Raw genomic sequence first — 25,251 nt, 5'->3', positions numbered from 1 at the left:
CAGAAACTGATGATCTACTGGGATTTTTACATACAGCCTTCTCTCAGGTTTGCAGAGATGGTCCAAAAAAAGAGAACATATCTGTAGCTGCAGTTAAGTGGATGAAAGTCCTTTGACGGGTTCAGGGTGCAAAGGAGAAAAGGCAGACCGGTTTGAGACGAGGTATCTGGAATACCACATCTGAACGTACAACACAGCAAACCTTAAAGCATATGGACTACAGCAGCACAAGATCACACCGGGTGCTACTCCAGTCAGTAAAGAGCAGGAAACTGAGGATGCAGTTTGCACAGGCTCACAAAAACATGGACAATAACAGATTTGACAAATATTTTCTGGACGGATGAGTCTCAGGATGATTTCAACTGCAACATCCAGATGGTAGTGTCAGAATCTGGCGGAAACAACATGAAAGTATGGATCCATCAGGCATTGTATCAACAGTTAATGCTGCTAGTGATAGTGCGAAGGTGTTGGAGGTATTAAATGCTAGAGCATTACCGAGCGTTGTAGCTGACCACGTCCACATAATGGACTTGCATCTGAAAAATCCTTAGGAACAGTTTGATGGTTTCATGGCAATATGGAGAACGACCTCTGAGAAACGCTTCCAAGACAATGTTGAACGTATGCCACAAAGAATTAAACTAGTTGGAAAGACAAAAGGGGTTTTGGCAGCTTGAGTACTTCCTGTTGAATATTGTGCGTACACAAACTAACTGGCACGCCCCAATTATTTATTTAAGTAACGTCCTCTGGCATTGAGGGGCCCGCCGAGTGTTTTCGGTAGGAACGCCCCACTGTCAGGACTGCTTGAGCGCAAGATGAGGTGTCAGAAGATCTGTCCTCTTCCACTGAAGTGCGTGGAATCAACGGGAAGTACTCGGGGTGTCACAGGGAGTCAAATCCTAGTACTAGCAATATGTACCGAATAAAGTATTTGCCAATTTATGTGCATGGAGGACGAAGAGAGCAGACCATGCCCCACTGCAAATAAACCACGTCTGTGTGGAGAGAGTCTCCTCATTCAAGTTTCTGGGTGTCCATGTGACTGATGACCTCACATGGAACATCAACAAAACAGCGGTGGTCTGCAAAGCCCAGTAGAGGTTGCACTTCCTGAGAATGGACACAAACCTGTTGCGTACTTTCTACTGTACCACTGTGGAAAGTGTGCTGACATATGGCATCTTAACATAGTACGCCAGCTGCACAGTTAAGAACAGGAAAGCCCTGCAGAGTATTGTTAAATCAGCAGAGGGCATCCTCGGCTGCTCCCTGTCCTCTTTGGAGGACGTTGCAGAGTTTCGGGAGGCTAAGCAGAGCGGAGAAGATTCTTGCTGATCCATCTCACCCTGGCCACAGCCACTGTACCCCACTGCACCTTCTACCCCTGGGCGATCAGACTGCTGAATAACTCTATACGTGTGTCAGATTTATATTTAGTTTTACTGATTGGTACATTGTTTCTACATCATATTTATTGTGTTTTATTTATGCTATTAATTATCCTTCTAACAAAGGTGAAAGTTTTTCTAACTAATGTCATTGTGAACACAGGTTACAATGACAATAAAGAAATAAAATCAAACATATACACATCCAGTAATATTTAGGTATTTTTCTTAGCTTTAAAGATAAACTTTCGAAGATACCAAACATGCACAAATGCAATTTTCTTGGCTAATGGAAGTTTCAAATTTATATAGATATGCCGCAGATTCAACTATTAGAGCACAGCGCTTATGGCTTTTCAAATAAGCATAAAGGCAAATATTTCTACCTTGGTTCCTTCTGTTTCATCAGTTTTCTCAAAACATCTTTGTTTTTCTCATTGAGGTTACCAGTCAGATACCTTTTGTCCATCTAAATCAGCATGAACAGGTCCTTCTCAAAATATTAGCATATTGTGATAAAGTTCATTATTTTCCATAATGTAATGATGAAAATTTAACATTCATATATTTTAGATTCATTGCACACTAACTGAAATATTTCAGGTCTTTTATTGTCTTAATACAGATGATTTTGGCATACAGCTCATGAAAACCTAAAATTCCTATCTCACAAAATTAACATATCATTAAAAGGGTCTCTAAACGAGCTATGAACCTAATCATCTGAATCAACAAGTTAACTCTAAACACCTGCAAAAGATTCCTGAGGCCTTTAAAACTCCCAGCCTGGTTCATCACTCAAAACCCCAATCATGGGTAAGACTGCTGACCCGACTGCTGTCCAGAAGGCCACTATTGACACCCTCAAGCAAGAGGGTAAGACACAGAAAGACATTTCTGAACGAATAGGCTGTTCCCAGAGTGCTGTATCAAGGCACCTCAGTGGGAAGTCTGTGGGAAGGAAAAAGTGTGGCAGAAAACGCTGCACAACGAGAAGAGGTGACCGGACCCTGAGGAAGATTGTGGAGAAGGGCCGATTCCAGACCTTGGGGGACCTGCGGAAGCAGTGGACTGAGTCTGGAGTAGAAACATCCAGAGCCACCGTGCACAGGCGTGTGCAGGAAATGGGCTACAGGTGCCGCATTCCCCAGACCTGGGCTACAGAGAAGCTGCACTGGACTGTTGCTCAGTGGTCCAAAGTACTTTTTTCGGATGAAAGCAAATTCTGCATGTCATTCGGAAATCAAGGTGCCAGAGTCTGGAGGAAGACTGGGGAGAAGGAAATGCCAAAATGCCAGAAGTCCAGTGTCAAGTACCCACAGTCAGTGATGGTCTGGGGTGCCGTGTCAGCTGCTGGTGTTGGTCCACTGTGTTTTATCAAAGGCAGGGTCAATGCAGCTAGCTATCAGGAGATTTTGGAGCACTTCATGCTTCCATCTGCTGAAAAGCTTTATGGAGATTAAGATTTCATTTTTCAGCACGACCTGGCACCTGCTCACAGTGCCAAAACCACTGGTAAATGGTTTACTGACCATGGTATCACTGTGCTCAATTGGCCTGCCAACTCTCCTGACCTGAACCCCATAGAGAATCTGTGGGATATTGTGAAGAGAACGTTGAGAGACTCAAGACCCAACACTCTGGATGAGCTAAAGGCCGCTATCGAAGCATCCTGGGCCTCCATAAGACCTCAGCAGTGCCACAGGCTGATTGCCTCCATGCCACGCCGCATTGAAGCAGTCATTTCTGCAAAAGGATTCCCAACCAAGTATTGAGTGCATAACTGTACATGATTATTTGAAGGTTGACGTTTTTTGTATTAAAAACACTTTTCTTTTATTGGACGGATGAAATATGCTAATTTTGTGAGATAGGAATTTTGGGTTTTCATGAGCTGTATGCCAAAATCATCCGTATTAAGACAATAAAAGACCTGAAATATTTCAGTTAGTGTGCAATGAATCTAAAATATATGAATGTTAAATTTTCATCATGACATTATGGAAAATAATGAACTTTATCACAATATGCTAATATTTTGAGAAGGACCTGTACATGTACAAACTGCTTTCACAGGGTACCAGTTTTATTATTTAACTTTGTAATATACATAAAATACTGTTAGCTTCTTCAGAGTTCATTTGGATTCTATTGTTAAAAATCTGTAACTAATCAACTCACCTCTTCAGCTCAGATATCTGATCATTTGCATCGACAAGCTTGCTCTCTGCTGACACCAGATTGTTCTGCAGATACAACAATGGAAGAAGCACACGGAGTTAGCCAAATGTGGGACTTTCCCTGGATTGAACTGACTGCTATGTTTAGGATGAGCTCTGTTATGAAATAAATATCACAGATTACAGTAAATACAAATAGGGATGCACTGATATAAAACAAATAAGGGCCAATATCGATATTAATGTTGCTGTTATCGCTGATATACGCTCACCAGCCACTTTATTAGGTACACCTGTCCAACTGCTCGTTAACACAAATGTCTAATCAGCCAATCACATGGCAGCAACTCAATGCATGTAGACATGGTGAAGACGATCTGCTGTAGTTCAAACCGAGCACCAGAATGGGAAAGAAAGGTGATTTAAGTGACTTTGAGCGTGGCATGGTTGTTGGTGCCAGACGGGCCGGTCTGAGTATTTCACAATCTGCTCAGTTACTGGGATTTTCACGCACTACCGTCTCTAGGGTTTACAGAGAATGGTCCGAAAAAGAGAAAATACCAGTGAGCGGCAGTTCTGTGGGCACGATGCCTTGTTGATGCCAGAGGTCAGAGGAGAATGGCCAGACTGGTTCGAGTTGATAGAAAGGCAACAGTAACTCAATTAAACACTCGTTACAACTAAGGCATGCATAACAGCATCTCTGAACTCACAACACATCGAACCTTGAGGCAGATGGGCTACAGCAGCAGAAGACCACACCGAGTGCCACTCCTGTCTGCTAAGAACAGGAAACTGAGGCCACAATTCGCACAGGCTCACCAAAATTGGACAGTAGAAGATTGGAAAAACGTTGCCTGGTCTGATGAGTCTCGATTTCTGCTGTGACATTCGGATGGTAGGGTCAAAATTTGGCGTCAACAACATGAAAGCATGGATCCATCCTGCCTTGTATCAATGGTTCAGGCTGGTGGTGGTGGTGTAATGGTCCGGGGGGTATTTTCTTGGCACACTTTGGGCCCCTTAGTACCAATTGAGCACCGTGTCAACGCCACAGCCTACCTGAGTATAGTTGCTGACCATGTTCATCCTTTTATGACCACAGTGTACCCATCTTCTGATGGTTACTTCCAGCAGGATAACCCACCATGTCATAAAGCACGAATCATCTCAGACTGGTTTCTTGAACATGACAATGAGTTCACTGGACTCAAATGGCCTCCACAGTCACCAGATCTCATTCCAATAGAGCACCATTGGGATGTGGTGGAACGGGATATTCACATCATGGATGTGCAGCCGACAAATCTGCAGCATCTGTGTGATGCTATCATGTCAATATGGACCAAACTTTCTGAGTAATGTTTCCAGTACCTTGTTGAATCTATGCAATTATAAACAAATATTTCAGCTGCCGTAAGCTCTGTAATATTGTGTGTCGGGTGTGGCGTTGGTGCTGTAGGGGTTAAGCACGCGACCATGTGCAGAGATTATAGTCCTCAATGTGGCTGTCCCAGGTTCAACTCCCAGACCCGGTGACCTTAGCTGAATGTCTCCCCATCTCTTTGCCCTCTTTCCTGTCTACCTATTGTTGAAAAATAAACGCCTCTAGTGCTGTGTGATTGTGTCTTCTTCCATGTTGTGTGTGCGTGTATATTTCTGCATCTAAGTGTGCGCAGAGGTGGAGAAAAAAATTTGACTGGAGCCACAGGGTAGGTTGGTTTGACACCACCACCAAGGTCCCCAACCCGGCACAACACCCAGAGCAAGGCAAACCCCGCTAGTACACACCAACACAATCTAACAAAATGTTGTAAATTAGAGAAAGAGACATTACCTTTACTGCTTCATGCTCCTTCATCAGAGAGTCGTATTCTTTGAGTAGCTAAGGGAACAAAGTGAATGGTTTGTAAACATGTCTGTTAACATGTTAGTAATTAAATTAAATTCAGTTTTATTCATATAGCGCAGGTTCACAACACATGTCGTTTCAAGGCACTTCACAAAAGGTTTGGGATGGTGCAGGGTTGTTGGGGAGGTTAGAACAAAAACTAGGATTTTCCTCCACAGATTTAACAACAATTCTTTTTTTCTTTCCATTTCTATATCAAGTGTGTTTTTATTCAAGGTCTAATGAGTAAGCAGCACTTTGCACAAAGTTGTAGATTATACCCCTTTTTTACATGTTATTTTATCTTCATGTATTCGGTATCCCAGCTCTCTCAGACTCACATCTTGCAGCATCTTGTACTCTTGCTCCCTCTTTGCCTCCTTCTCGTCTGCCTCCCTGCAGGCCTTCTGCGCCGCCTCCTCCAGCTGCCGCACACGGCTCTTTAACCGCAATGCCAGGCCGTCTTTGTCTTTGGCCGAGCGCTTGCTTTCCTCCAGTCGTTGCTGCAGAGAATTCACAGTGGCTCCTGCAACAGCATAGCGCTCCGGCCACTCAGCCTAGGAAAAGAAAGACACTTATATGAAAAGCTGCCCAAAACAATCTTTGTAATCAATGCAGCTTTTTCTGTTGAGCTTGCTTGATCACCTTTATTGTTGCAGAGTACTTACATTCACTGACAAAAGAAAAACAGTTACCAGCCAGACAGCATTAGAAATAAACTGTGAGACACTCAGGTAACTGTCTGACTCCTGATTCCAGCACTTATGCCCTCTGTTGTTGTTTTTACATGTGTACGTTTCTTGCAAAATGAAGCATTTACCTCTGCTCTGCTTGTTTAGAAAATAATGATTATATCGGACCTTCCCTTCAGAGTAATGGGCTGCAGCTTAACTTTTGTTGTCAGAGAATTTAATATAAGAATATTGTGAAGATACCAGGTGTTTCTCCAGCAAGATGTTTGTTGCCTCCAGTTCTTGAATACGACTTGTTGCCTCAGCCAGAGCTTTTTCTAGATGTTTGCACCTGCAGATAAACAAACATCAACTAATGAATAAAATGAACTTAGGTCTTAGATGCTTCAGCCTTAAATGTAATAATCACTGCATCATTTTAAGAGGGACTTTGTCTTTATTTTAATGTACATTCATGTTTTGAAGAAAAATTTAACCATTCAATGTAAAACAGTTCTCGAAAGTCTGAATTTATTCCTAATCCATTTTTTCCATGTTCTAAAAATCCTGAAAAGAAACTTCTACTTTTTGCATTCGTTCAGTTTTGTGGTACTCTACATTTCTGCTGAATGTACCTTATGTAAAACAGACAAAAAACAATGATATGAATAAATGCAAACCTTTCTGTCAGTGTCTGATTGCTCTTCTCTAAATCCTGGGGCAGATCTCTGAGTTTGAGTTTGTCTCGCAGGATCTGAATCTCAGACTCGTAATAGGCTTTCAGATCAGCTATGTGTCGGGAGTGTTTCTCTCTGAGGTTCTGCCGAAGTCTGGACAAAAAAAAAGAAGATAAATGAAACTTTAATTCCTTTAATGCCCCACCGGATCATCTGCCTTGATCTCACCATAACCCTTGCATCCTCCTCTGTCACCAAACCTTCCTACATCCACGAACGTCCACGTTCCTTTCAGCTCCATATCTAACATCCTTTGTCCAATTTATGGGACTGATTCCTATTTCTAGTGGGTATGGGATGAGAGGCTTGAAGTATTTCACCTTTTATCACATTTCAGCCACAAACCTCATTGTATTTTATTGGAAATTTATGTGACAGATCAACATAAAGTAGCTACTTTTCTACAAATAAAAATATGAATAGTGTAGTGCAGAGTTCAATACAGCCAGGTTTACTCTCATACAAGTAAATAAAATCCAGTGCACCCAACTGCTTTCAGAATTCACATTATTAGTAAATAAAGTCAACCTGAGTGTAAGTAAATCCGTGTAATGTTTCTGGCTTCACAATTATGCACTACTTTCTTCCAGTCAAGTAAAGTCTTTCTAAAACACACAGACGTTTGAGGTTGTTGAAGTGTGAAAATACTTTTACAAGGCATTGTCTGTTTGTGTGTAACATCTTTGAGTTTTAGGCTCTGAGTCAAACTAAGACTTTTAATGTAGCATACAAATATTTACAGTTTTACTTACAAATATACTCACAACTGTGTGGGTTTAAAAAAAATATGTGTGTAAACAATGTATGTCTCACAAAGACTCACAAAGAAAGAATGACAGGGTCCTCTAGAGATGAAGCTCTCTCCATGTGAGGACTCACTGAGGGCCGCTGACTAACGCCAGAGGCTGGCCAGGGCTTCAAGGTGCTGGTGTGGGTGTGACTACCCTCCTCTTCACTGGTTAAGGGGGCACTTGCTCTGCGCTGCTGGCTGGTTTTCTGGGAGGACTGGGTCTGATCTCTGGAGGTAGACAAGACTAATTGTGATGCATTCCCCCGGGAGCTTTGCATCTTAGCGGGAGAGGGTCCAGCAGCAGAAACACTGGACGAATCAGAGATGCAATCTGTGTCTCTGGGATTGGGACTGCTCTCCACCATGCTGTCAGGGGTTACGGAGGTCCCAAGTCTAGGGTAGGGATGAGGCTGAGCGGCAAACGATGGGCTACTGAAGTAAGAAGGTGAAGTGAAGCCAGACGTTCGATCTGACTGCTTCGTGTTGGCTGCTGGATCCAATGTCAACACCTTAAGAACAGAGTTACAAGTTTAGCAAAGAAGTGAGCTTCACAATTTTCTATAAATGTTAAAACGGGAATAAATTGGGTGAAATTTTTGATACCCTGAATCAATGACTTACCTGAGGGGATAAAGGGCTGGATGTAACAGAACCTTCCCAATCGGTTTGTTTACAATCTTTTTGCTTGTTCTGATAGATTTCTCTAAGAGACAGCCGTGGCTCCTGGGATGGAGTCTGCAGGAAACAGAGGTGAGACACTGAAAAAGCTCCATCCTCAGCTTTTTGTTCAACTAGAAAGATGAGTTGTTTTTCACAAAAGGGTTCTTTCAAACCCCTGGTTGTTTGAAAGAGTGTTGAGAACCACCTGTTTTGGGTTCTTTTTCCTAACTTTGCTCTGTGTTTCACTATGGGAATCGCCTCAGTGTGACCAACTACGGAAGCTCCAATTACATCACGTCTGTCTGGCTTGTGGGACTCCTGAGGCGGCTGACGGGTACCGTGAGGCCAAGCGTGCTGCGGCCCGGGCTGTGGCAGAGGCAAAAACTTGGGCCTGGGAGGAGTTCGGTGAGGCCATGGAGAAGGACTACCGGTTGGCCTCAAAGCGATTCTGGCAAACCGTCCGGCGCCTCAGGAGGGGGAAGCAGTGCTTTGCCAACACTGTTTATAATGGGGGTGGGAGACTGCTGACCTCGACTGAGGACATTATCAGGCGGTGAAAGGAGTACTTTGAGGATCTCCTCAATCCTGCCACCACGCATTCCCTGGTGGAAACAGAGGCTGGGGACTCGGGGTTGGACTCTTTCATCACCAGGCTGAAGTCACCGAGGTCGTTAAAAAGCTCCGCGGTGGCAAAGCTTCGGGGGTGGATGAGATCCGCCCTGAGTACCTCAAATCTCTGGATGTTGTGGGGCTGTCATGGTTGACAAGCCTCTTCAACATTGCGTGGCGATTGGGGACAGTGCCTCTGGACTGGCAGACTGGGGTGGTGGTCCCCCTTCATAAGCCAAGACCTACAGTATGCACCGTGGCGGTTCACAGCCGAGTGTGAAGTGGCTGGAATGAAGATCAGCTCCTCCAAGTCAGAGGCAATGGTACTCGACCGGAAAAGGGTGGCTTGTCCTCTTCAGGTTGGAGGGGAGTTCCTGCCTCAAGTGGAGGAGTTCAAGTACCCCGGGGTCTTGTTCACGAGTGAGGGAAGAATGGAGTGGGAGATCGACAGACGGATCGGTGAGGCTGCCGCAGTAATGGGGGCACTGTGCCGGTCCGTTGTGGTGAAGAGAGAGTTGAGCCGAAAAGCGAAGCTCCCGATTTACCGGTCGGTCTACGTTCCTACCCTCACCTATGGCCACGAATTTTGGGTCATGACCGAAAGAACGAGATCCCGGATACAAGCGGCTGAAATGAGCTTCCTCCATAGGGTTGCCGGGCACTTCCTTAGAGATAGGGCGAGGAGCTCGGCCATCCGGGAGGGGCTCAGAGTAGAGCTGCTGTTCCTCCACATCAAAAGGAGCCAGTTGATGTGGCTCAGGCATCTATACCGGATGCCTCCTGGACGCCTTCCTCGGGAGGTGTTCCAGGCACGTCCCACCGGGAGGAGTCCCAGGGGACGGCCCAGGACACGCTGGAGGGACTATATCTCTTGGCTGGCCTGGGAACGCCTTGGGCTTCCCCCCGGAGCAGCTGGAGGAGGTGTCTGGGGAGAGGGACGTCTGGGTGTCTCTGCTGAGTCTGATGCCCCTGCGACCCGGTCCCGGATAAGCGAAAGATGATGAGTACGAGTACGCTAGCATAGGATCGGTACAGTCTGGCTAACGTGTCACAGTGAGCAGACTTTATCTCCCAAATTTAAGTTAACGTGTTAAAACGAGCATCATTTTAGACTTTGGTCATGGCTGCGGCTCCTGTTCCTGCCAAAGGTTTGGAACCGAAAGTTAAAGAGGCTGTATCCCGCCTGTGTCCAGCGTCATGTGGGGCATCCATCTCAGGTCGGGACCCTCACCTGATGTGCATTGCTTGCATGGGTGCCAACCACGCTCAGGCATCGCTGGCTGACCCTCAGGGGCGCCCGTTCTGCTCAGCGATGCCGGAAAAGATCCGGGACAGGCGGCTAAGAGTGGCTGTAGCCAACAGCCAGGACTCTTTCCTCTTGTCTTTTTCGGCCGAGGTGGCAAGTGACGGACATCAGCCGCGAGCTTCTAAAAGCTGGGTGGACACAATGGAGGAAGAATCCCCATCCATGCCTCTGCTGTTTAAGGGCCTTTTGGACAGTGGGGAACATGAAGCTGGCGGTGGAGAAACGGAGGGTGATGCGAACTCCGACCTCCTTGAATTGGAGGACATGGAGGAAGATGTGAACGACTCCACCTTCCCAGGTCAACAATCCAGGCCTCCTAGCGGGCCGGAACTTGCATTCCCAGTCGACAGCAACCTGTACGAGGTGTGCTGTCGTGCTGCTTCAAAACTGAACATCCCCTGGCCGGCGGCTCAGGTTTCGGGTGGGGTAGAACGCGACTTGTATGATGGTAAAAAACTCTGACTGGCTGCACCTGCAACGAAGCAGCTTTTACCAGCCGTTCCTGCCTGCATGAGAAAAATGAGCCGCTTATGGTCTAGTCCTTTTAGAACAAGCTTCCCACCATGGGCTTCTTTGAGCTAGAGATACAAGGCATGGGTGAGTTGGGGCTGGCCAAACCCCCAGCAGTGGAGCCTTCAGTGACCTACCACTTTCACCCTAACTGCAGATCAGTCTCTGCATCTTCAAACATCTTGCTCCCAGGAAAAATGAATTGCATCACTGCTTCCATTTACCAAAATAATGTACAAATATGCTGCTCAATCAGTGTGCTCCCTCAACTCCCTGTTACATGCTCCCTGTTACGCTGCTGTCAGCATACCAAGGTGAAATCCTGGAGGAGCTGGGTCAGCAGCTGGACTCAGGGATACTTAACCCTAGTCTATGGGATGAGATATGTGTGGTCAATGATCTCATCCTACACTCCTCTAGAGGTGCTGTTCAAGGCTGTGGTCATGTAATGGGATTGGCTGTCTAAGGGGAAAGAGCTCTGTGGTTAAACCTGTCAGGCCTGAGTGATTCTCAAAAGGCTGAAATCATGGATGCAACTTATGACCCATCAAAAGGTCTATTTGGCCTCTCCTTAGAGAAGATGAGGGAGAACACTACCCTCAGAAAACAGGAGAGAGAGGCTTTTAATATTTGTCTGCCTTGTAAGCCAAGTCAAACTCCCTCTCAGGGACCCAGACCTGGTTTTGCAGCTGTGGCAGTGAGAGTGAGGCAAGGTGGAGCCAGGATTTCAAGGAGACCTGTCTCACAGCCTCCCCAGCAGGACAAAGGGGAGAACCAAAGACCATGGGGGAAGCACTCTTTTGCAGCGGTCGCTGCAAAAAAGCGTTCATCCCATCCCGGAGAGGGGAAGAAGAAACGGGCGACCTAGAGGTTCTGTCCACAACCTCCCCTTTGAAGAGGAGAGTTCCAGACTGCAAAGGAGGCCTCTTAGTCCGGGGTTCAGATGCTCTGGTAGTTCCCAGTTCACCAGGTGCCATGTTAAATTCTCCTTCTCATGTTCTGAGAGAAGTAATTGTGGGGCAGACAACACTGTCACCAAGTACTCAGCAGTGCCCTATCGCATATTGTGTTCCAGGGAAAACACAAAAAATAAAAGAAGCTTTTCTGCAACCAGACATGTTGCCAAGGGCAGAAAGCCCCCCACAAAAAAGATAAAAATAACAAAAATAGTTTTCTGCCACTCTCCTCTACACACAGCAGAGGGAGCTTGTGCTCTTCAGAAGCAAGCCGAGCTCACCAGGGCAGAGGGGATGACATCACTCGGCCATTTCTCTGCTTGGGAAGATCAGTGGCACACATGCGCAGTCTCTCCTTGGGTTTTAGCCACAATTTCCAAGGGATACAGACTGCAGTATGCCATGAGACCTCTGAAATTCAACGGAGTTCTCTTTTCAGTTACCAGTGGGATTTCAGCACACGTCCTGGAAGACGAAATTGTATCCCTAGTAGACAAAAAAGCGATCAGAGTAGTACCGAACGAGGAGGTTCATCAGGGCTTTTACTCACGCTATTTTCTCATTCCAAAGAAAGAAGGCGTATCACTATGGCCCATACTGGACCTGCGTGTCTTAAACCGTCACTTACGCAGATATACATTCAGATATTAAAACACAAGGCTCGATGCCGTTCCCTCTGTCCGGGAGATTGGTTTGTAATCATCGATCTCTTGGATGCATATTTTCACATTGCCATTTACCCCCAACACCAAAAGTTTCTCAGGTTTGCTTATCAAGGCACAGCCTATGAGTTTCAAACTGTCCCATTCGGGCTGTCATTAGCTCCGAGTGTATTCAGCAAGTGTGTGGAGGCAGCGGTGTCCCCTGTGAGGACGAGCAGCATCAGAATATTTTTGTACATAGACGACTACCTTATTTGTTCCCGATCAAGCAACCAAGCAATCAGCGACTCCCAGGCAGTGATGAGCCACCACATCAACCTCGGGTTCAGTATAAATTGGGCCAATAGTCACCTGGTCCCCGTTCAATGCAAAGAGTATTTGGGGCTCAGAATAAACTCCCTCGCTTATCGTGTCACACTAACAGAGGGGAGGATCTTATAATTCATTTGGTGCAAGGCACAGTTTTGGTTGGGAAAAGTCGTTTATTCAGACTTTGCCTGCGGCTCCTCGGCCTCATGGCATCGGTAATTTCCGTTGTCCATCTGAGTCTTCTGATGATGATGGATTTTCAGCGGTGGATCGCAACATTGCGTCTGTGTCCCCGCCGTCATCTGTTACGTAGAGTGAGAGTAACACCGGCATCTATGACGGCTCTTCAGTCGTGAGGAAACCCGGAGGTTCTCGAGGTGAGCCTGCCGTTGGGAACGGTAGCATCCACTGTGAATGGTGTATGGTCGCCAAAATGGCACGGTTTCACATCAACATGCTGGAACTACACTCAGTGTTGCTAGCTTTGAAACACTTCATGCCCTAGTTGATCGGTTGCCATGTCTTAGTAAGGACAGACAATTCCTCGGTGGTGCCTTATTTCAACTGTCAAGGCGGAACCAGATCCCTGCAGCTACACGGACTGGCCAGCGAAATAATTCTGTGGTGCAGTAACAGAGTTCTTTCGGTTCGCGTAACACACGTAGCACCTCTTTTAACCAGAGGGGCCGATCTGTCTTCCATGGGGAACCATCTGTACGGGGAATGGAAGCTGCAAGTGAAGTGGTGGAATAGTGAAGTGGTGGAACAGATCTGGTAGAGATACGAACGGGCTGCCATAGATCTCTTCGCCTCATGGGAAAAAGCTCATTGCCCCTTGTTTTTCTCCCTGTCTGACCCAACCGCTCCACTGGGCATGGACGTGCTGGCCCACTCATGGCTGAACATATTTCTAAATGCTTTCCCTCCTTTCTGCCTGATATCCCCAACTCTAGTCAGAGTGAGGGCGCAGGGCTTGTCTATGGTTCTGGTCACCCCATGGTGGCCATCGAAGCCCCGGGTGACAGAGATAATCCAAGTTCTGTCAGCAGAACTATGGCCCCTCCCCATTCGCAAGGACCTGCTGCCTCAGCTCAAGGGGAGATTTATCATCCTCACCCAGGTCAAATGGCTCTCTGGGCTTCGCCCGTGAAAGGTGGAATTTAAATGCAGCAGGTCTCCCTCCAGAGGTCATCGACACAATACAAAAGGCTTCTTCTACTTACTCTCTTTACAGTAGTAAATGCTGTGTTTTTGAAGAATGGTGTGGGGAAAGACAGGCCATTCTTTTTCAGTGTTCAGTGGTGAAGGTGCTCTGTTTTCTGCAGAGCTTGTTGGAAAAGGGTAAGGCCTTTTCAACTATTAAGGTATATTTAGCTGCAATTTCAGCTTGTCATGTAGGTTTTGGTAACAAACCTGTGGGTCAGCACCTTTAGTGTGTCACTTATGAAGGGGGCACAGCGTACATTGCCGATCTCTAAGCCCTTGGTGCCATTATGGGACCTCACTCTGGTGGTGGAGGCCCTTTGCCATCATCCCTTTGAGCCTTTGGAAGGTGTTGGCTTGAAATTTCTTTCATTGAAAACGGCATTACTCTTAGCCCTGACCACGTCTAAGAGAGTGAGTGAGTGAGTGAGTGAGTGAGTGAGTGAGTGAGTGAGTGAGTGAGCGAGCGAGCGAGTGAGGTAGGTTCACGCGCTGTCGGTCAGCCCGGCCTGTTTACAGTGGGCTCCTGGGTTCTCCAAGGTGTGCTTGAGACCCAACCCCGCTTTTGTGCCCAAGGTGTTGGAGTTGTCAAACAGATGTTCGATGGTGGAACAGGTGGCATTCCATCCACCCCCGTTCTCTTCAACAGAGGAGCAGAGGCTTAATTGCTTGTGTTCAGTGAGGGCTCTAAGGACTTATGTGGACAGGACAGCTTGTTTTAGGAGAGCTAACCTACTGTTTGTGTCTTGGGCCACTGCTCATAGGGATAAACCTGTCTCACGCCCCAGGTTGGCGCACTGGATTGTGGAGGCTATATGTCTGGCATATAGATGTGCAGGCTCAGAGCCTTCTACAGGTGTGAGGGCCCATTCGACCAGGAGCATGGCCACCTCTTGGGCCTTGGTGTTCCGTGGTGTTCAGTTCAGGACATCTGTGCTGCAGCCAGTTGGGCTACACTGCACGCATTTGTGACGTTTTACAGGCTAGATGTGGCCCAGCCATCGCTAGCGCACCTTGTGCTCCGAGTAGGGATGTCGGAGTCTGCCTAAGCCTGGATTAGGTTTGCTGCCATTCATGGCTTTGGGGGTTAGCATGCAATCCGGGAGGGGGCTATATCTCCTATAGTGAAACACTGAGCGAAGTCAGAAAAAGAACGCTGGGTTACTTAACGTAATCCCTGGTTCTTTGATAACAAAGTGAGGGGTTTCACAATCACATCCCTTCTTGCATTGGCACAGGAAGAAACCTGCCTAGACTGAATTGAGTAGAATAGGTTGGTCGTAATATTAGTTGGTGGGTGGAGCCGCGGACACAGCTCAACCTGTCTGTCGCAGACAGACGTGATGTCATTGGAGCTTCTGTAGTTGGTCACGCTGAGGCGATTCCCATAGTGAAACATCTCACTCTGTTATCGAAGAACCAAGGATTATGTTAAGTAACCCAATGTTTTTTTTCCCCAACTAGAGTACCAGCTTGTTGCAACACCTTAAAACTCCTAAAAATATCCCCTTTAGTAAATCTCAGGTACATCCCTATAAAAATGTTTGCAGTCTAATCGGTTTTTGCAATGATAAAAATGTGTTTTGGAATCCTTACATTTTTCTGGTTACTTTGAGTCACACATTTAAGTACAAAATATAAACTTTTACCTGCTTGAATAGTAATCTGGTCTCATCTGTAGGTTCTTCAAATCATGAAACATAACAATGCTGAAATAGAGTTCCAGTGTGGTAAAGTGCCAATTCAATGCTTGTTAGGCATCTAGACAGAAATGCCTGCAAAGAAATATGACTGGTGTCTCCTACAATAAATGCAGTTCCTTTAAAGCAGTTTGTGAACACTGGTGAAAAGTAGTAAAAAGGTACTTTTTGGATGTTTGTGTTGAATGTGTATTCAGTTAGTAAGTCAAAAACTAAAATAAGTAAAATGTAACATATTAAAAACGTGATTTGAAATCAGGATGTGGTAAATCTAAGAAATGCTTTAGAATGGCAATTAAATATAAATCACAAAAAGTCTTCTACATTTATTTATTCTTATTAAACTTTTTTTTTATTTAGAAAAAGAAAGATGACTTATGACTTATCCAGACCTAGAAAATGATAAAAGCAAATTCCATGCTTTTTAAGACTGCGTAGGAACTCTGAAAATATATTACTGTTCAGTCACTTGCTACATTTAATGATCCACTGATTTTAAGGTATTGTCTATTCCCTACAATGAAAGCAGAAAGAAGTGGAGCTAACTAAGGATTAGCCCTAGTTTAGTGCTTAAACCACTTTAGTGAAAACCCTCAAAACCTTTGTTGTGAATTAGTAAACATCTCAGCATAAGAGTTTATTTTATCGAAGCCGCTGTCATACTGTTTCCTGTCTTGCCATGTATGCTAGTGTAATAAAATGCTAAATTGCATGTTTAAACATTAGATAATGAAGGAGATTTTGGGAAAGTTATGTCGAGGATTTCAGGTGTGGGTGTCACTGATGATGCCCTCCTCTCCGAATAGTGCATATACACTGGGATCAAGGGTGTGGAATTCACAAAATTCTGAGACATCCAGATGGGGTATGTTACATTTGCAGAGATTTCACCATTTCAATTAATTGTTTTTTCCAATCACGTTTTTTTTCATATTTAAGGACCAAATGAACATCTGAGAAAAAAAAATGTCAATGCGTTTTAAAAATGTGCCCACAAGTAGTCAGAAGGTAAGGAAAAAAAAAGTTTGACTTCCAGTTTCAATCTTTCAGACTGAATGAATCATCAGTGCAAACAGCGTATTGTACGATTACATTAAGTGACTTTACCATAGGGTCATTGCTGGGATATTTGAGTTGCAGGTGTGTCTATTATATGGCAGTGGTGCATAGTTGCAGTATACATGGTGTGTGAAAGCTTCAGCACTGTTGCAGCAGAAGCTGATATGTAGCAAATTGTTTATGCTATATTGTCATATGCATAGTAAGGCAATGCTGGTGGGTTATTTTCCTGTGTAATCTTGTTTTCCTACAGCATTGAAATGAAAAACAAATACCCAATAGTGCAAACAGAAATGCAAGACAGTGAGTATTCTATCCAGCTTATACAAATAGCGGTAACTAAATAATTTGATTGAAAAGGTTGCCTCCAGCTTCTGCTGTTTTGGCAATGAAAAAACTTGATGTAGTTTCTTAGTGATTTTACCAGAATTCCTTGATGCCATGTTCTGCTGCATTTAGTCATAGTTAAAGACCTGTGCCCTATGAGACTGTAGTAAAAACTGCATATTTCTGAGTGGAATGCTGGGGCACAAGCTTGCCCACAAAGCAGCTCACGTTCAGAGAAGCAGAAGTGTATTTCACGGCCTTAAATGCCTTAAGAGCCTGAAACATCATTGCTGTTTTTCTTCTTCTCCTAATGATATAACCCATCTTTTTATTTATCTGTTGTGTTTTTACCGCTACCCTCTGTTTGGTAGTATTATTGTTGCTGTCAGCGCACACATGTTTAACATGTTCACAAAAATCTGGGATACACATTGATTTCCTGTGGGGCAAGCACAGATAATACAATTTACATAATGTAGTTTTGGCGGTCAACAGTCAAGGTAGACTGGGAGGTTTGACTTAGGGCCAATGTGGCGTTAAACTCTCATTGTTACTCACAAAACTCATGGATGCCTCTTGCAGAAGGAGGTAAGCTCCGCTGTCAAAGCTGTCCGGAAGGGGCCGATACAGATCACATTCGTTCAGACGCCAGTAAGTCAGGCCTGAGACAGACAGAACACTTTTTATCATCAAATCTGTTGTAAAGCAGTTTAAAATTACATATCTATTCAACTGCACACTTCTGTTAGTGTAGGAGACTCTAAAGCACTGAACTATACAATTTATTAGTGACATTTTTACACTGTGCTACTTTGATGACACTGAACACAACTGCTGATGTGAAAATATATCCCTGATTCACACTGTTACTGTCACAGTGTAACAACCTATAACATATGATCATATTTCAGATATTATTCGCTGCCATCAAAGGAACATCCACAACGCCTTTTAAAATTGGACCAAAAACATTGTTATAGGACTAAGAGAGGCAGTGGGAAAAATTGGTATGGTCACTTCAGAGGTATATTAGTCTTTACAGAAGATGATACACTATAGTGTATTGTTTGCTTTGGTCCTGGTTTCCATGTCTCGTCTGAGTCAGTGAATTACCTGAAGCATCTGACATCAGGCTGTCACTCCTTCTCAGGGGAAACGAGCTGGATGACAGCCCAGCCGATCGAAGCTGAAAGTCAATAGAGATCAGTGGATGGGACTCAGGAGCAGAAATACAACAATTACAGCAGACAATGAGCCAAAACCAAAAACACTACAAATCCAAGCCAATGAATAAGCCCTGCAAAATCTTATATGCCCTAAAAGACTAGTTGTTAATGTACCTGGTAATGTGAATCTGTTTGCTCAAACAGACTCTGTTTGCTGGGTTCACTGGGGCTGTGAGGCAACTCCTGGTAGTCTGGGGTTTGTGCTGTACCTTGTCCTGCCTTGGTCTTCCTAGGTCTGAGTTTCTGCCTCTGGGCCCAGGAGGTCAGCTGCTGGCTGGTGCTGCCAAAAGAACATTTTAAGAAGTAAATTAATAACATAAATATAATGTAAAATGCTCTTAACGATTTAATGCAGATTCACTAAGTGAAAATATGCAACATTACTTTTTATTTCCCAAATCTAACAGATAAAATATGATTCAGTTGCCATGCATTCCATAAAATGAAGCCAGTAGATTTGTAACATGCTGATGTTATATTATGTGGTACATTCTGTTATAAAATCAGCATCAAACCGTTCGACATGACGGTCGTACTGCCTGTCAGATTATTAGCGAGAACTATTCTGCATAAAGCATCCTCATCCCTACATAACATAGAGTCTTGTTCATGCTGCCAGGTCAACAGTGTAGGCCTCTGTCTCCTCGATTCCTCTTCCTTCTTCTTTTTGTCTTAAATACTTAAAAATCAATCAAGCTAGCTTTTGCTGTCGCAATACAGACTTTCTGCCACAACGGCCATCCCAAGTCATGGATCGTGGGTCCCTATTAAAACCATTTTAACTGATTGGTATCAGACGCTCTGACTAAACTTAACAATCAACACCTGTTGGGGTTATTTTAATGTCAGCCATACCCTAGTGATCTGTGCGGTTGCTAATAATTGCAGTCAATTTCCATGTGCAAGGCTTGCAAAACTGTATTACAGGCTTTGCATTGTATATAAACATTTAGATTTGGCTGATTGTGTATTGTATTGTGAGGCTCCTGCTCTGTGTTGTGTTCAGAAACCCCACCTGCCCAGAAGAGAGCAGCTGAAACACTAGCCAATAAACTTTGACATTTTCAAAGCAGAGTGATTAATATATGAAACAGAAGGACACATTCATCTGTAAGTTTTGTTTGCACACGATTAAATGGAACCACAATGGAATACGTTATAAGGTGAATTATTGAATGGTACTAATCTTACCCTAGCACTATAGCGTGAAAACGCTAGGAGTAACATATGGGTTTCCTGAAGACTAGCTGGATGAGTCAAGTCAGATATATCTTTATAGTCAAATGATACAACAACAGACATTTTAGGTGACTCGTTAGAACATCATAGTAGCTTTTTGTAGCTTATTAAGATTGACCTGCAGAAATGTTAGTTGTGAGAAAACACTTTAATGTAGTATCAAACTGGGACTTAGTATTGGCAAATGCCTTACCCTAAATGACTTGGTCTGATCAGTATAAGGGACAAAAAAATAATGATTAGGACATCCTTAGTTATAATCTCCATTTACAGCTTCACTCTACTTTACAGAGCTTGTCACCTCTTTTCATCTCCACATTTATCTTTGCAGCTATAATCTGTTTTACTCGTGCTAGCTGGCTCTTCACCAAACAGGAGCAAAGAACAGCCACACAGAGTTCGCAAACGATGTTAGTTAGGTAAACAAAACTGACGACCATTAGTTGGCTAAAAATCCTTCACGGTTGGGCAAAGCTCAAAACTGAAGAAGGAAAATTGGATCCTAAACGACAGCAGCCTTAATACAGCTGGATATTTAAACGCAAGTTTACAAAACTATGAGTTTACAAGCTGGGCTAAAAAGCAATGTAATATAAAAGATCCACCGATTATATTTGGACAGAATTGGTTAATTGATACAGCAGTGGATAGAAGATGAATAATATGAGATGTAACTGACACGTGAAACTACATTTTGCCCTATAAACAATTATTTTATAATAATCATGAATGAATAAATGCTTAAAATAATAAAGTTATTAATACGACTAGTGTTTTTTTGATAATGTTAACATAATATTTATTTAATTGATGGGTAAAGTTAAGATATTCTGAAGTTTTGTAAGAAAACGCAACAAAAGCTGCTTAAGGCCCATTTCTTAGCGTTTCTTATAAAAAAGTCAGACACACCCAGATGTTTTCTGCTGGTACACAGATGGAAGAGATTCATTCATGACAACTGTCCGTTTATAGGAAAGGTCCTGCTGGTACTCTGCCAAAGTTGTCTGCGTGTCTTCCTGGAGGATACTGCTCCACTGATGCTTCCGCACTCCGTGATCATCCTCCTCATCTCCACCTGGAGACTCAGCAGGTTCAAAGCCAGTTTCCCAAGCACACAGTGTTCCATATCCACTGCTGAGCACTGTGGTCGTCCGCTCCTCTGCCTGGTTGGTGGTCTCCAACCTGGGAAGCGGAGGTGAGGGGGAGCTAAAAGGAGTGAGGACAGGGGCTCCCAGGCTCTCGTTGTCACTTGGCACATTTTTGGGATGTGTGCATTCACTGGGGATGATGGTCACAGAGGGGAGCTCTGTTTGTGGTTGACCACTGGTCTGGCGGTTCTGGAGCTGAACTAGGGCCTTGATTTCATCCTGAATCAACTAAACAAAATTAAAAAACAACATATTTAAATGAGAGGAAAATATATTTCATCGCATGAGAGAAGATGACAATAGAGACTTACTAACCTGTATTTGGCACTGATATTGTTCTTGCTGAGCGAGTATTTGCTCTTGGTATTGCTTTTCAACCAGCTGAAACAGATGCAGCCATCGACTCTGTTGAAAACAAAAACAATTTCACAAACCGTCGGTATATAAACAGTGGAAAGTGTCACTGCTATTTACAGTGCCTTGCGAAAGTATTCGGCCCCCTTGAACTTTTCAACCTCTTGCCACATTTCAGGCTTCAAACATAAAGATATAAAATTCTAATTTTTTGTGAAGAATCAACAACAAGTGGGACACAATCGTGAAGTGGAATGAAATTTATTGGATGCATCAAACCTTTTAACAAATAAAAAACTGAAAAGTGGGGCGTGCAATTTTATTTGGCCCCCTTGCGTTAATACTTTGTAGCGCCACCCTTTGCTGCAATTACAGCTGCAAGTCGCTTGGGGTATGTCTCTATCAGTTTTGTACATCGAGAGACTGAAATTCTTGCCCATTCTTCCTGGCAAAACAGCTGGAGCTCAGTGAGGTTGGATGGAGAGCGTTCGTGAACAGCAGTCTTCAGCTTTTTCCACAGATTCTAGATTGGATTCGGGTCTGGACTTTGACTTGGCCATTCCAACACCTGGATATGTTTTTTTGTGAACCATTCCATTGTAGATTTGGCTTTATGTTGTGGATCATTGTCTTGTTGGAAGATAAATCTCTGTCCCAGTCTCAGGTCTCTTGCAGACTCCAACAGGTTTTCTTCCAGAATGGTCCTGTATTTGGCCCCATCCATCTTCCCATTAATTTTGATCATCTTCCCTGTCCCTCTCGACGAAAAGCAGACCCAAAACATGATGCTGCCACCACCATGTTTGACAGTGGGGATGGTGTGTTCAGGGTGATGAGCTGTGTTGCTTTTACGCCAAACATATCGTTTTGCATTGTGGTCAAACAGTTCGATTTTGGTTTCATCTGACCAGAGCACCTTCTTCCACATGTTTGGTGTGTCTCCCAGGTGGCTTGTGGCAAACTTTAAACGAGACCTTTTATGGATATCTTTGAGAAATGGCTTTGTTCTTTCCACTCTTCCATAAAGGTCAGATTTGTGCAGTGTACGACTGATTGTTGTCCTATGGACAGACTCTCCCACCTCAGGTGTAGATCTCTGCAGTTCATCCAGAGTGATCATGGGCCTCTTGGCTGCATCTCTGATCAGTCTTCTCCTTGTTCGAGATGAAAGTTTAGAAGGACGGGCGGGTCTTGGTAGATTTGCAGTGGTCTGATTCCATTCTCCTTCCATTTCAATATGATTGCTTGCACAGTGCTCTTTGGGATGTTTAAAGCTTGGGAAATCTTTTTGTATCCAAATCCGGCTTTAAACTTCTCTACAACAGTATCTTGGACCTGTCTGGTGTGTTCCTTGGTCTTCATGATGCTGTCTGCGCTTTGAACAGAACCCTGAGACCATCACAGAGCAGGTGCATTTATACGGAAACTTGATTACACACAGGTGGATTCTGTTTATCATCATCAGTCATTTGGGACAACATTGGATCATTCAGAGATCCTCATTGGACTTCTGGAGTGAGTTTGCTGCACTGAAAGTAAAGGGTCCGAATAATATTGCACGCCCCACTTTTCAGTTTTTTATTTGTTAAAAATGTTTGACACATCCAATAAATTTCATTCCACTTCACGATTGTGTCCCACTTGTTTTTGATTCTTCACAAAACATTAGAATTTTATATCTTTATGTTTGAAGCCTGAAATGTGGCAAGAGGTTGACCAGTTCAAGGGGGCAGAGTACTTTCGCAAGTCACTGTATTTTATTAGTATCGATTTTTGCTAATATTCCTTATACCCTATGCAGGTGCAGTCACTGTTAACCAGTTGACAGGGAAAAGAGTTCAACATTCTTGAAAGGCAATTTGTACAGGTCCTTCTCAAAATATTAGCATATTGTGATAAAGTTCATTATTTTCCATAATGTCATGATGAAAATTTAACATTCATATATTTTAGATTCATTGCACACTAACTGAAATATTTCAGGTCTTTTATTGTCTTAATACGGATGATTTTGGCATACAGCTCATGAAAACCCAAAATTCCTATCTCACAAAATTAGCATATTTCATCCGACCAATAAAAGAAAAGTGTTTTTAATACAAAAACGTCAACCTTCAAATAATCATGTACAGTTATGCACTCAATACTTGGTCGGGAATCCTTTTGCAGAAATGACTGCTTCAATGCGGCGTGGCATGGAGGCAATCAGCCTGTGGCACTGAGGTCTTATGGAGGCCCAGGATGCTTCGATAGCGGCCTTTAGCTCATCCAGAGTGTTGGGTCTTGAGTCTCTCAACGTTCTCTTCACAATATCCCACAGATTCTCTATGGGGTTCAGGTCAGGAGAGTTGGCAGGCCAATTGAGCACAGTGATACCATGGTCAGTAAACCATTTACCAGTGGTTTTGGCACTGTGAGCAGGTGCCAGGTCGTGCTGAAAAATGAAATCTTCATCTCCATAAAGCTTTTCAGCAGATGGAAGTGCTCCAAAATCTCCTGATAGCTAGCTGCATTGACCCTGCCCTTGATAAAACACAGTGGACCAACACCAGCAGCTGACATGGCGCCCCAGACCATCACTGACTGTGGGTACTTGACACTGGACTTCTGGCATTTTGGCATTTCCTTCTCCCCAGTCTTCCTCCAGACTCTGGCACCTTGATTTCCGAATGACATGCAGAATTTGCTTTCATCCAAAAAAAGTACTTTGGACCACTGAGCAACAGTCCAGTGCTGCTTCTCTGTAGCCCAGGTCAGGCGCTTCTGCCGCTGTTTCTGGTTCAAAAGTGGCTTGACCTGGGGAATGCGGCACCTGTACCCCATTTCCTGCACACGCCTGTGCACGGTGGCTCTGGATGTTTCTACTCCAGACTCAGTCCACTGCTTCCGCAGGTCCCCCAAGTTCTGGAATCGGCCCTTCTCCACAATCTTCCTCAGGGTCCGGTCACCTCTTCCCGTTGTGCAGCGTTTTCTGCCACACTTTTTCCTTCCCACAGACTTCCCACTGAGGTGCCTTGATACAGCACTCTGGGAACAGCCTATTCATTCAGAAATTTCTTTCTGTGTCTTACCCTCTTGCTTGAGGGTGTCAATAGTGGCCTTCTGGACAGCAGTCAGGTCGGCAGTCTTACCCATGATTGGGGTTTTGAGTGATGAACCAGGCTGGGAGTTTTAAAGACCTCAGGAATCTTTTGCAGGTGTTTAGAGTTAACTCGTTGATTCAGATGATTAGGTTCATAGCTCGTTTAGAGACCCTTTTAATGATATGCTAATTATGTGAGATAGGAATTTTGGGTTTTCATGAGCTGTATGCCAAAATCATCCGTATGAAGACAATAAAAGACCTGAAATATTTCAGTTAGTGTGCTATAAATCTAAAATATATGAATGTTAAATTTTCATCATGACATTATGGAAAATAATGAACTTTATCACAATATGCTAATATTTTGAGAAGGACCTGTATGTAATACAAGAGCAAGGCTTTAGGTGCTGAAATGATCCGTCTACACACCAGAACTTTGACTCACAGAAAACTAAAAAGCTGTGTTGAGCTACAAGATAATTCCCTTTCAGAACTACAATAACTAATGTATTCTCTTTCCAAACTCTTCCAACCATTTTCTACCATCATTTAATCCTGTTTATTGTTAATATTTCCTAATTAAACATGTGCAAAGCTTCCAGAGGCTAGTAATTACATGCTTTCTCTTGTGAGAGAATAAGTTGCAACATCATTCCAATGTAATAATGAGGGTGCTGCTGCACTGTCAAAATGAGACAATTAGAATTCAAGTGTAATGTAAGTTAATTAAAATCTATGGAGATCCAACCAATACAAACAAAACAAAAACAAAAAACATCTGAGCATGACAGCAAGCATCTGATTATACAATAAAGCAAAACCTTCACATCTCACAAACATCTCCGATAAAAATGCACATGGTATCAGACTGAAAAGTAATGGGACCACAGTACCAGAAGGAGGTGCAGCAAACAAACAGACACTGAAGTGCTTGGCTGTTTTCTCACACTAACACTGGAGACGTTATTTGGTTCCAGACTCTCCAGGGTTGCTGTTCATACGGTAATGTACTTAACAGAAAGATATGTGCTACAGATGAGCCCTCACAGCTGGAGATAAGAATTCATCAGAGTTTCTTTATAACACTCTGAAAACATGTTCCTTTTGTGTTGACATCAATGCCATACATCTGAATTCCTACACAATATTAACAAATCATAGATTTCCTTGACATTTTACAAGAGGGCTGGCTGAAAAAGCTCTGGAGTCCAAAGCCAATACTGCATACATTT

General features: G+C 43.9%; 1 protein-coding gene across 2 annotated transcripts in view; it reads right to left on the bottom strand.

Moving 5' to 3' along the window:
* LOC124872614 (M-phase phosphoprotein 9) overlaps positions 1-25,251 on the bottom strand; it is a 50,238-nt gene that overhangs the window by 12,560 nt on the left and 12,427 nt on the right. For both annotated transcript variants that reach the window (XM_047372815.1, XM_047372816.1), the window contains 12 exons: positions 20,896-20,985; positions 20,342-20,808; positions 18,308-18,473; positions 18,081-18,153; positions 17,526-17,629; positions 8,288-8,401; positions 7,700-8,175; positions 6,820-6,969; positions 6,404-6,491; positions 5,810-6,025; positions 5,415-5,462; positions 3,579-3,643 (listed from right to left, as the gene is read on the bottom strand). In XM_047372815.1, coding sequence (XP_047228771.1) covers positions 3,579-3,643; positions 5,415-5,462; positions 5,810-6,025; positions 6,404-6,491; positions 6,820-6,969; positions 7,700-8,175; positions 8,288-8,401; positions 17,526-17,629; positions 18,081-18,153; positions 18,308-18,473; positions 20,342-20,808; positions 20,896-20,985 — 2,057 coding nt within the window. The remainder of the gene's footprint in view (positions 1-3,578; positions 3,644-5,414; positions 5,463-5,809; positions 6,026-6,403; positions 6,492-6,819; positions 6,970-7,699; positions 8,176-8,287; positions 8,402-17,525; positions 17,630-18,080; positions 18,154-18,307; positions 18,474-20,341; positions 20,809-20,895; positions 20,986-25,251) is intronic.

Source organism: Girardinichthys multiradiatus, chromosome 8 (assembly GCF_021462225.1).
Source record: "Girardinichthys multiradiatus isolate DD_20200921_A chromosome 8, DD_fGirMul_XY1, whole genome shotgun sequence".
Lineage (NCBI taxonomy): Eukaryota > Metazoa > Chordata > Actinopteri > Cyprinodontiformes > Goodeidae > Girardinichthys > Girardinichthys multiradiatus.
This window is presented reverse-complemented; position numbering and strand designations above follow the sequence as displayed.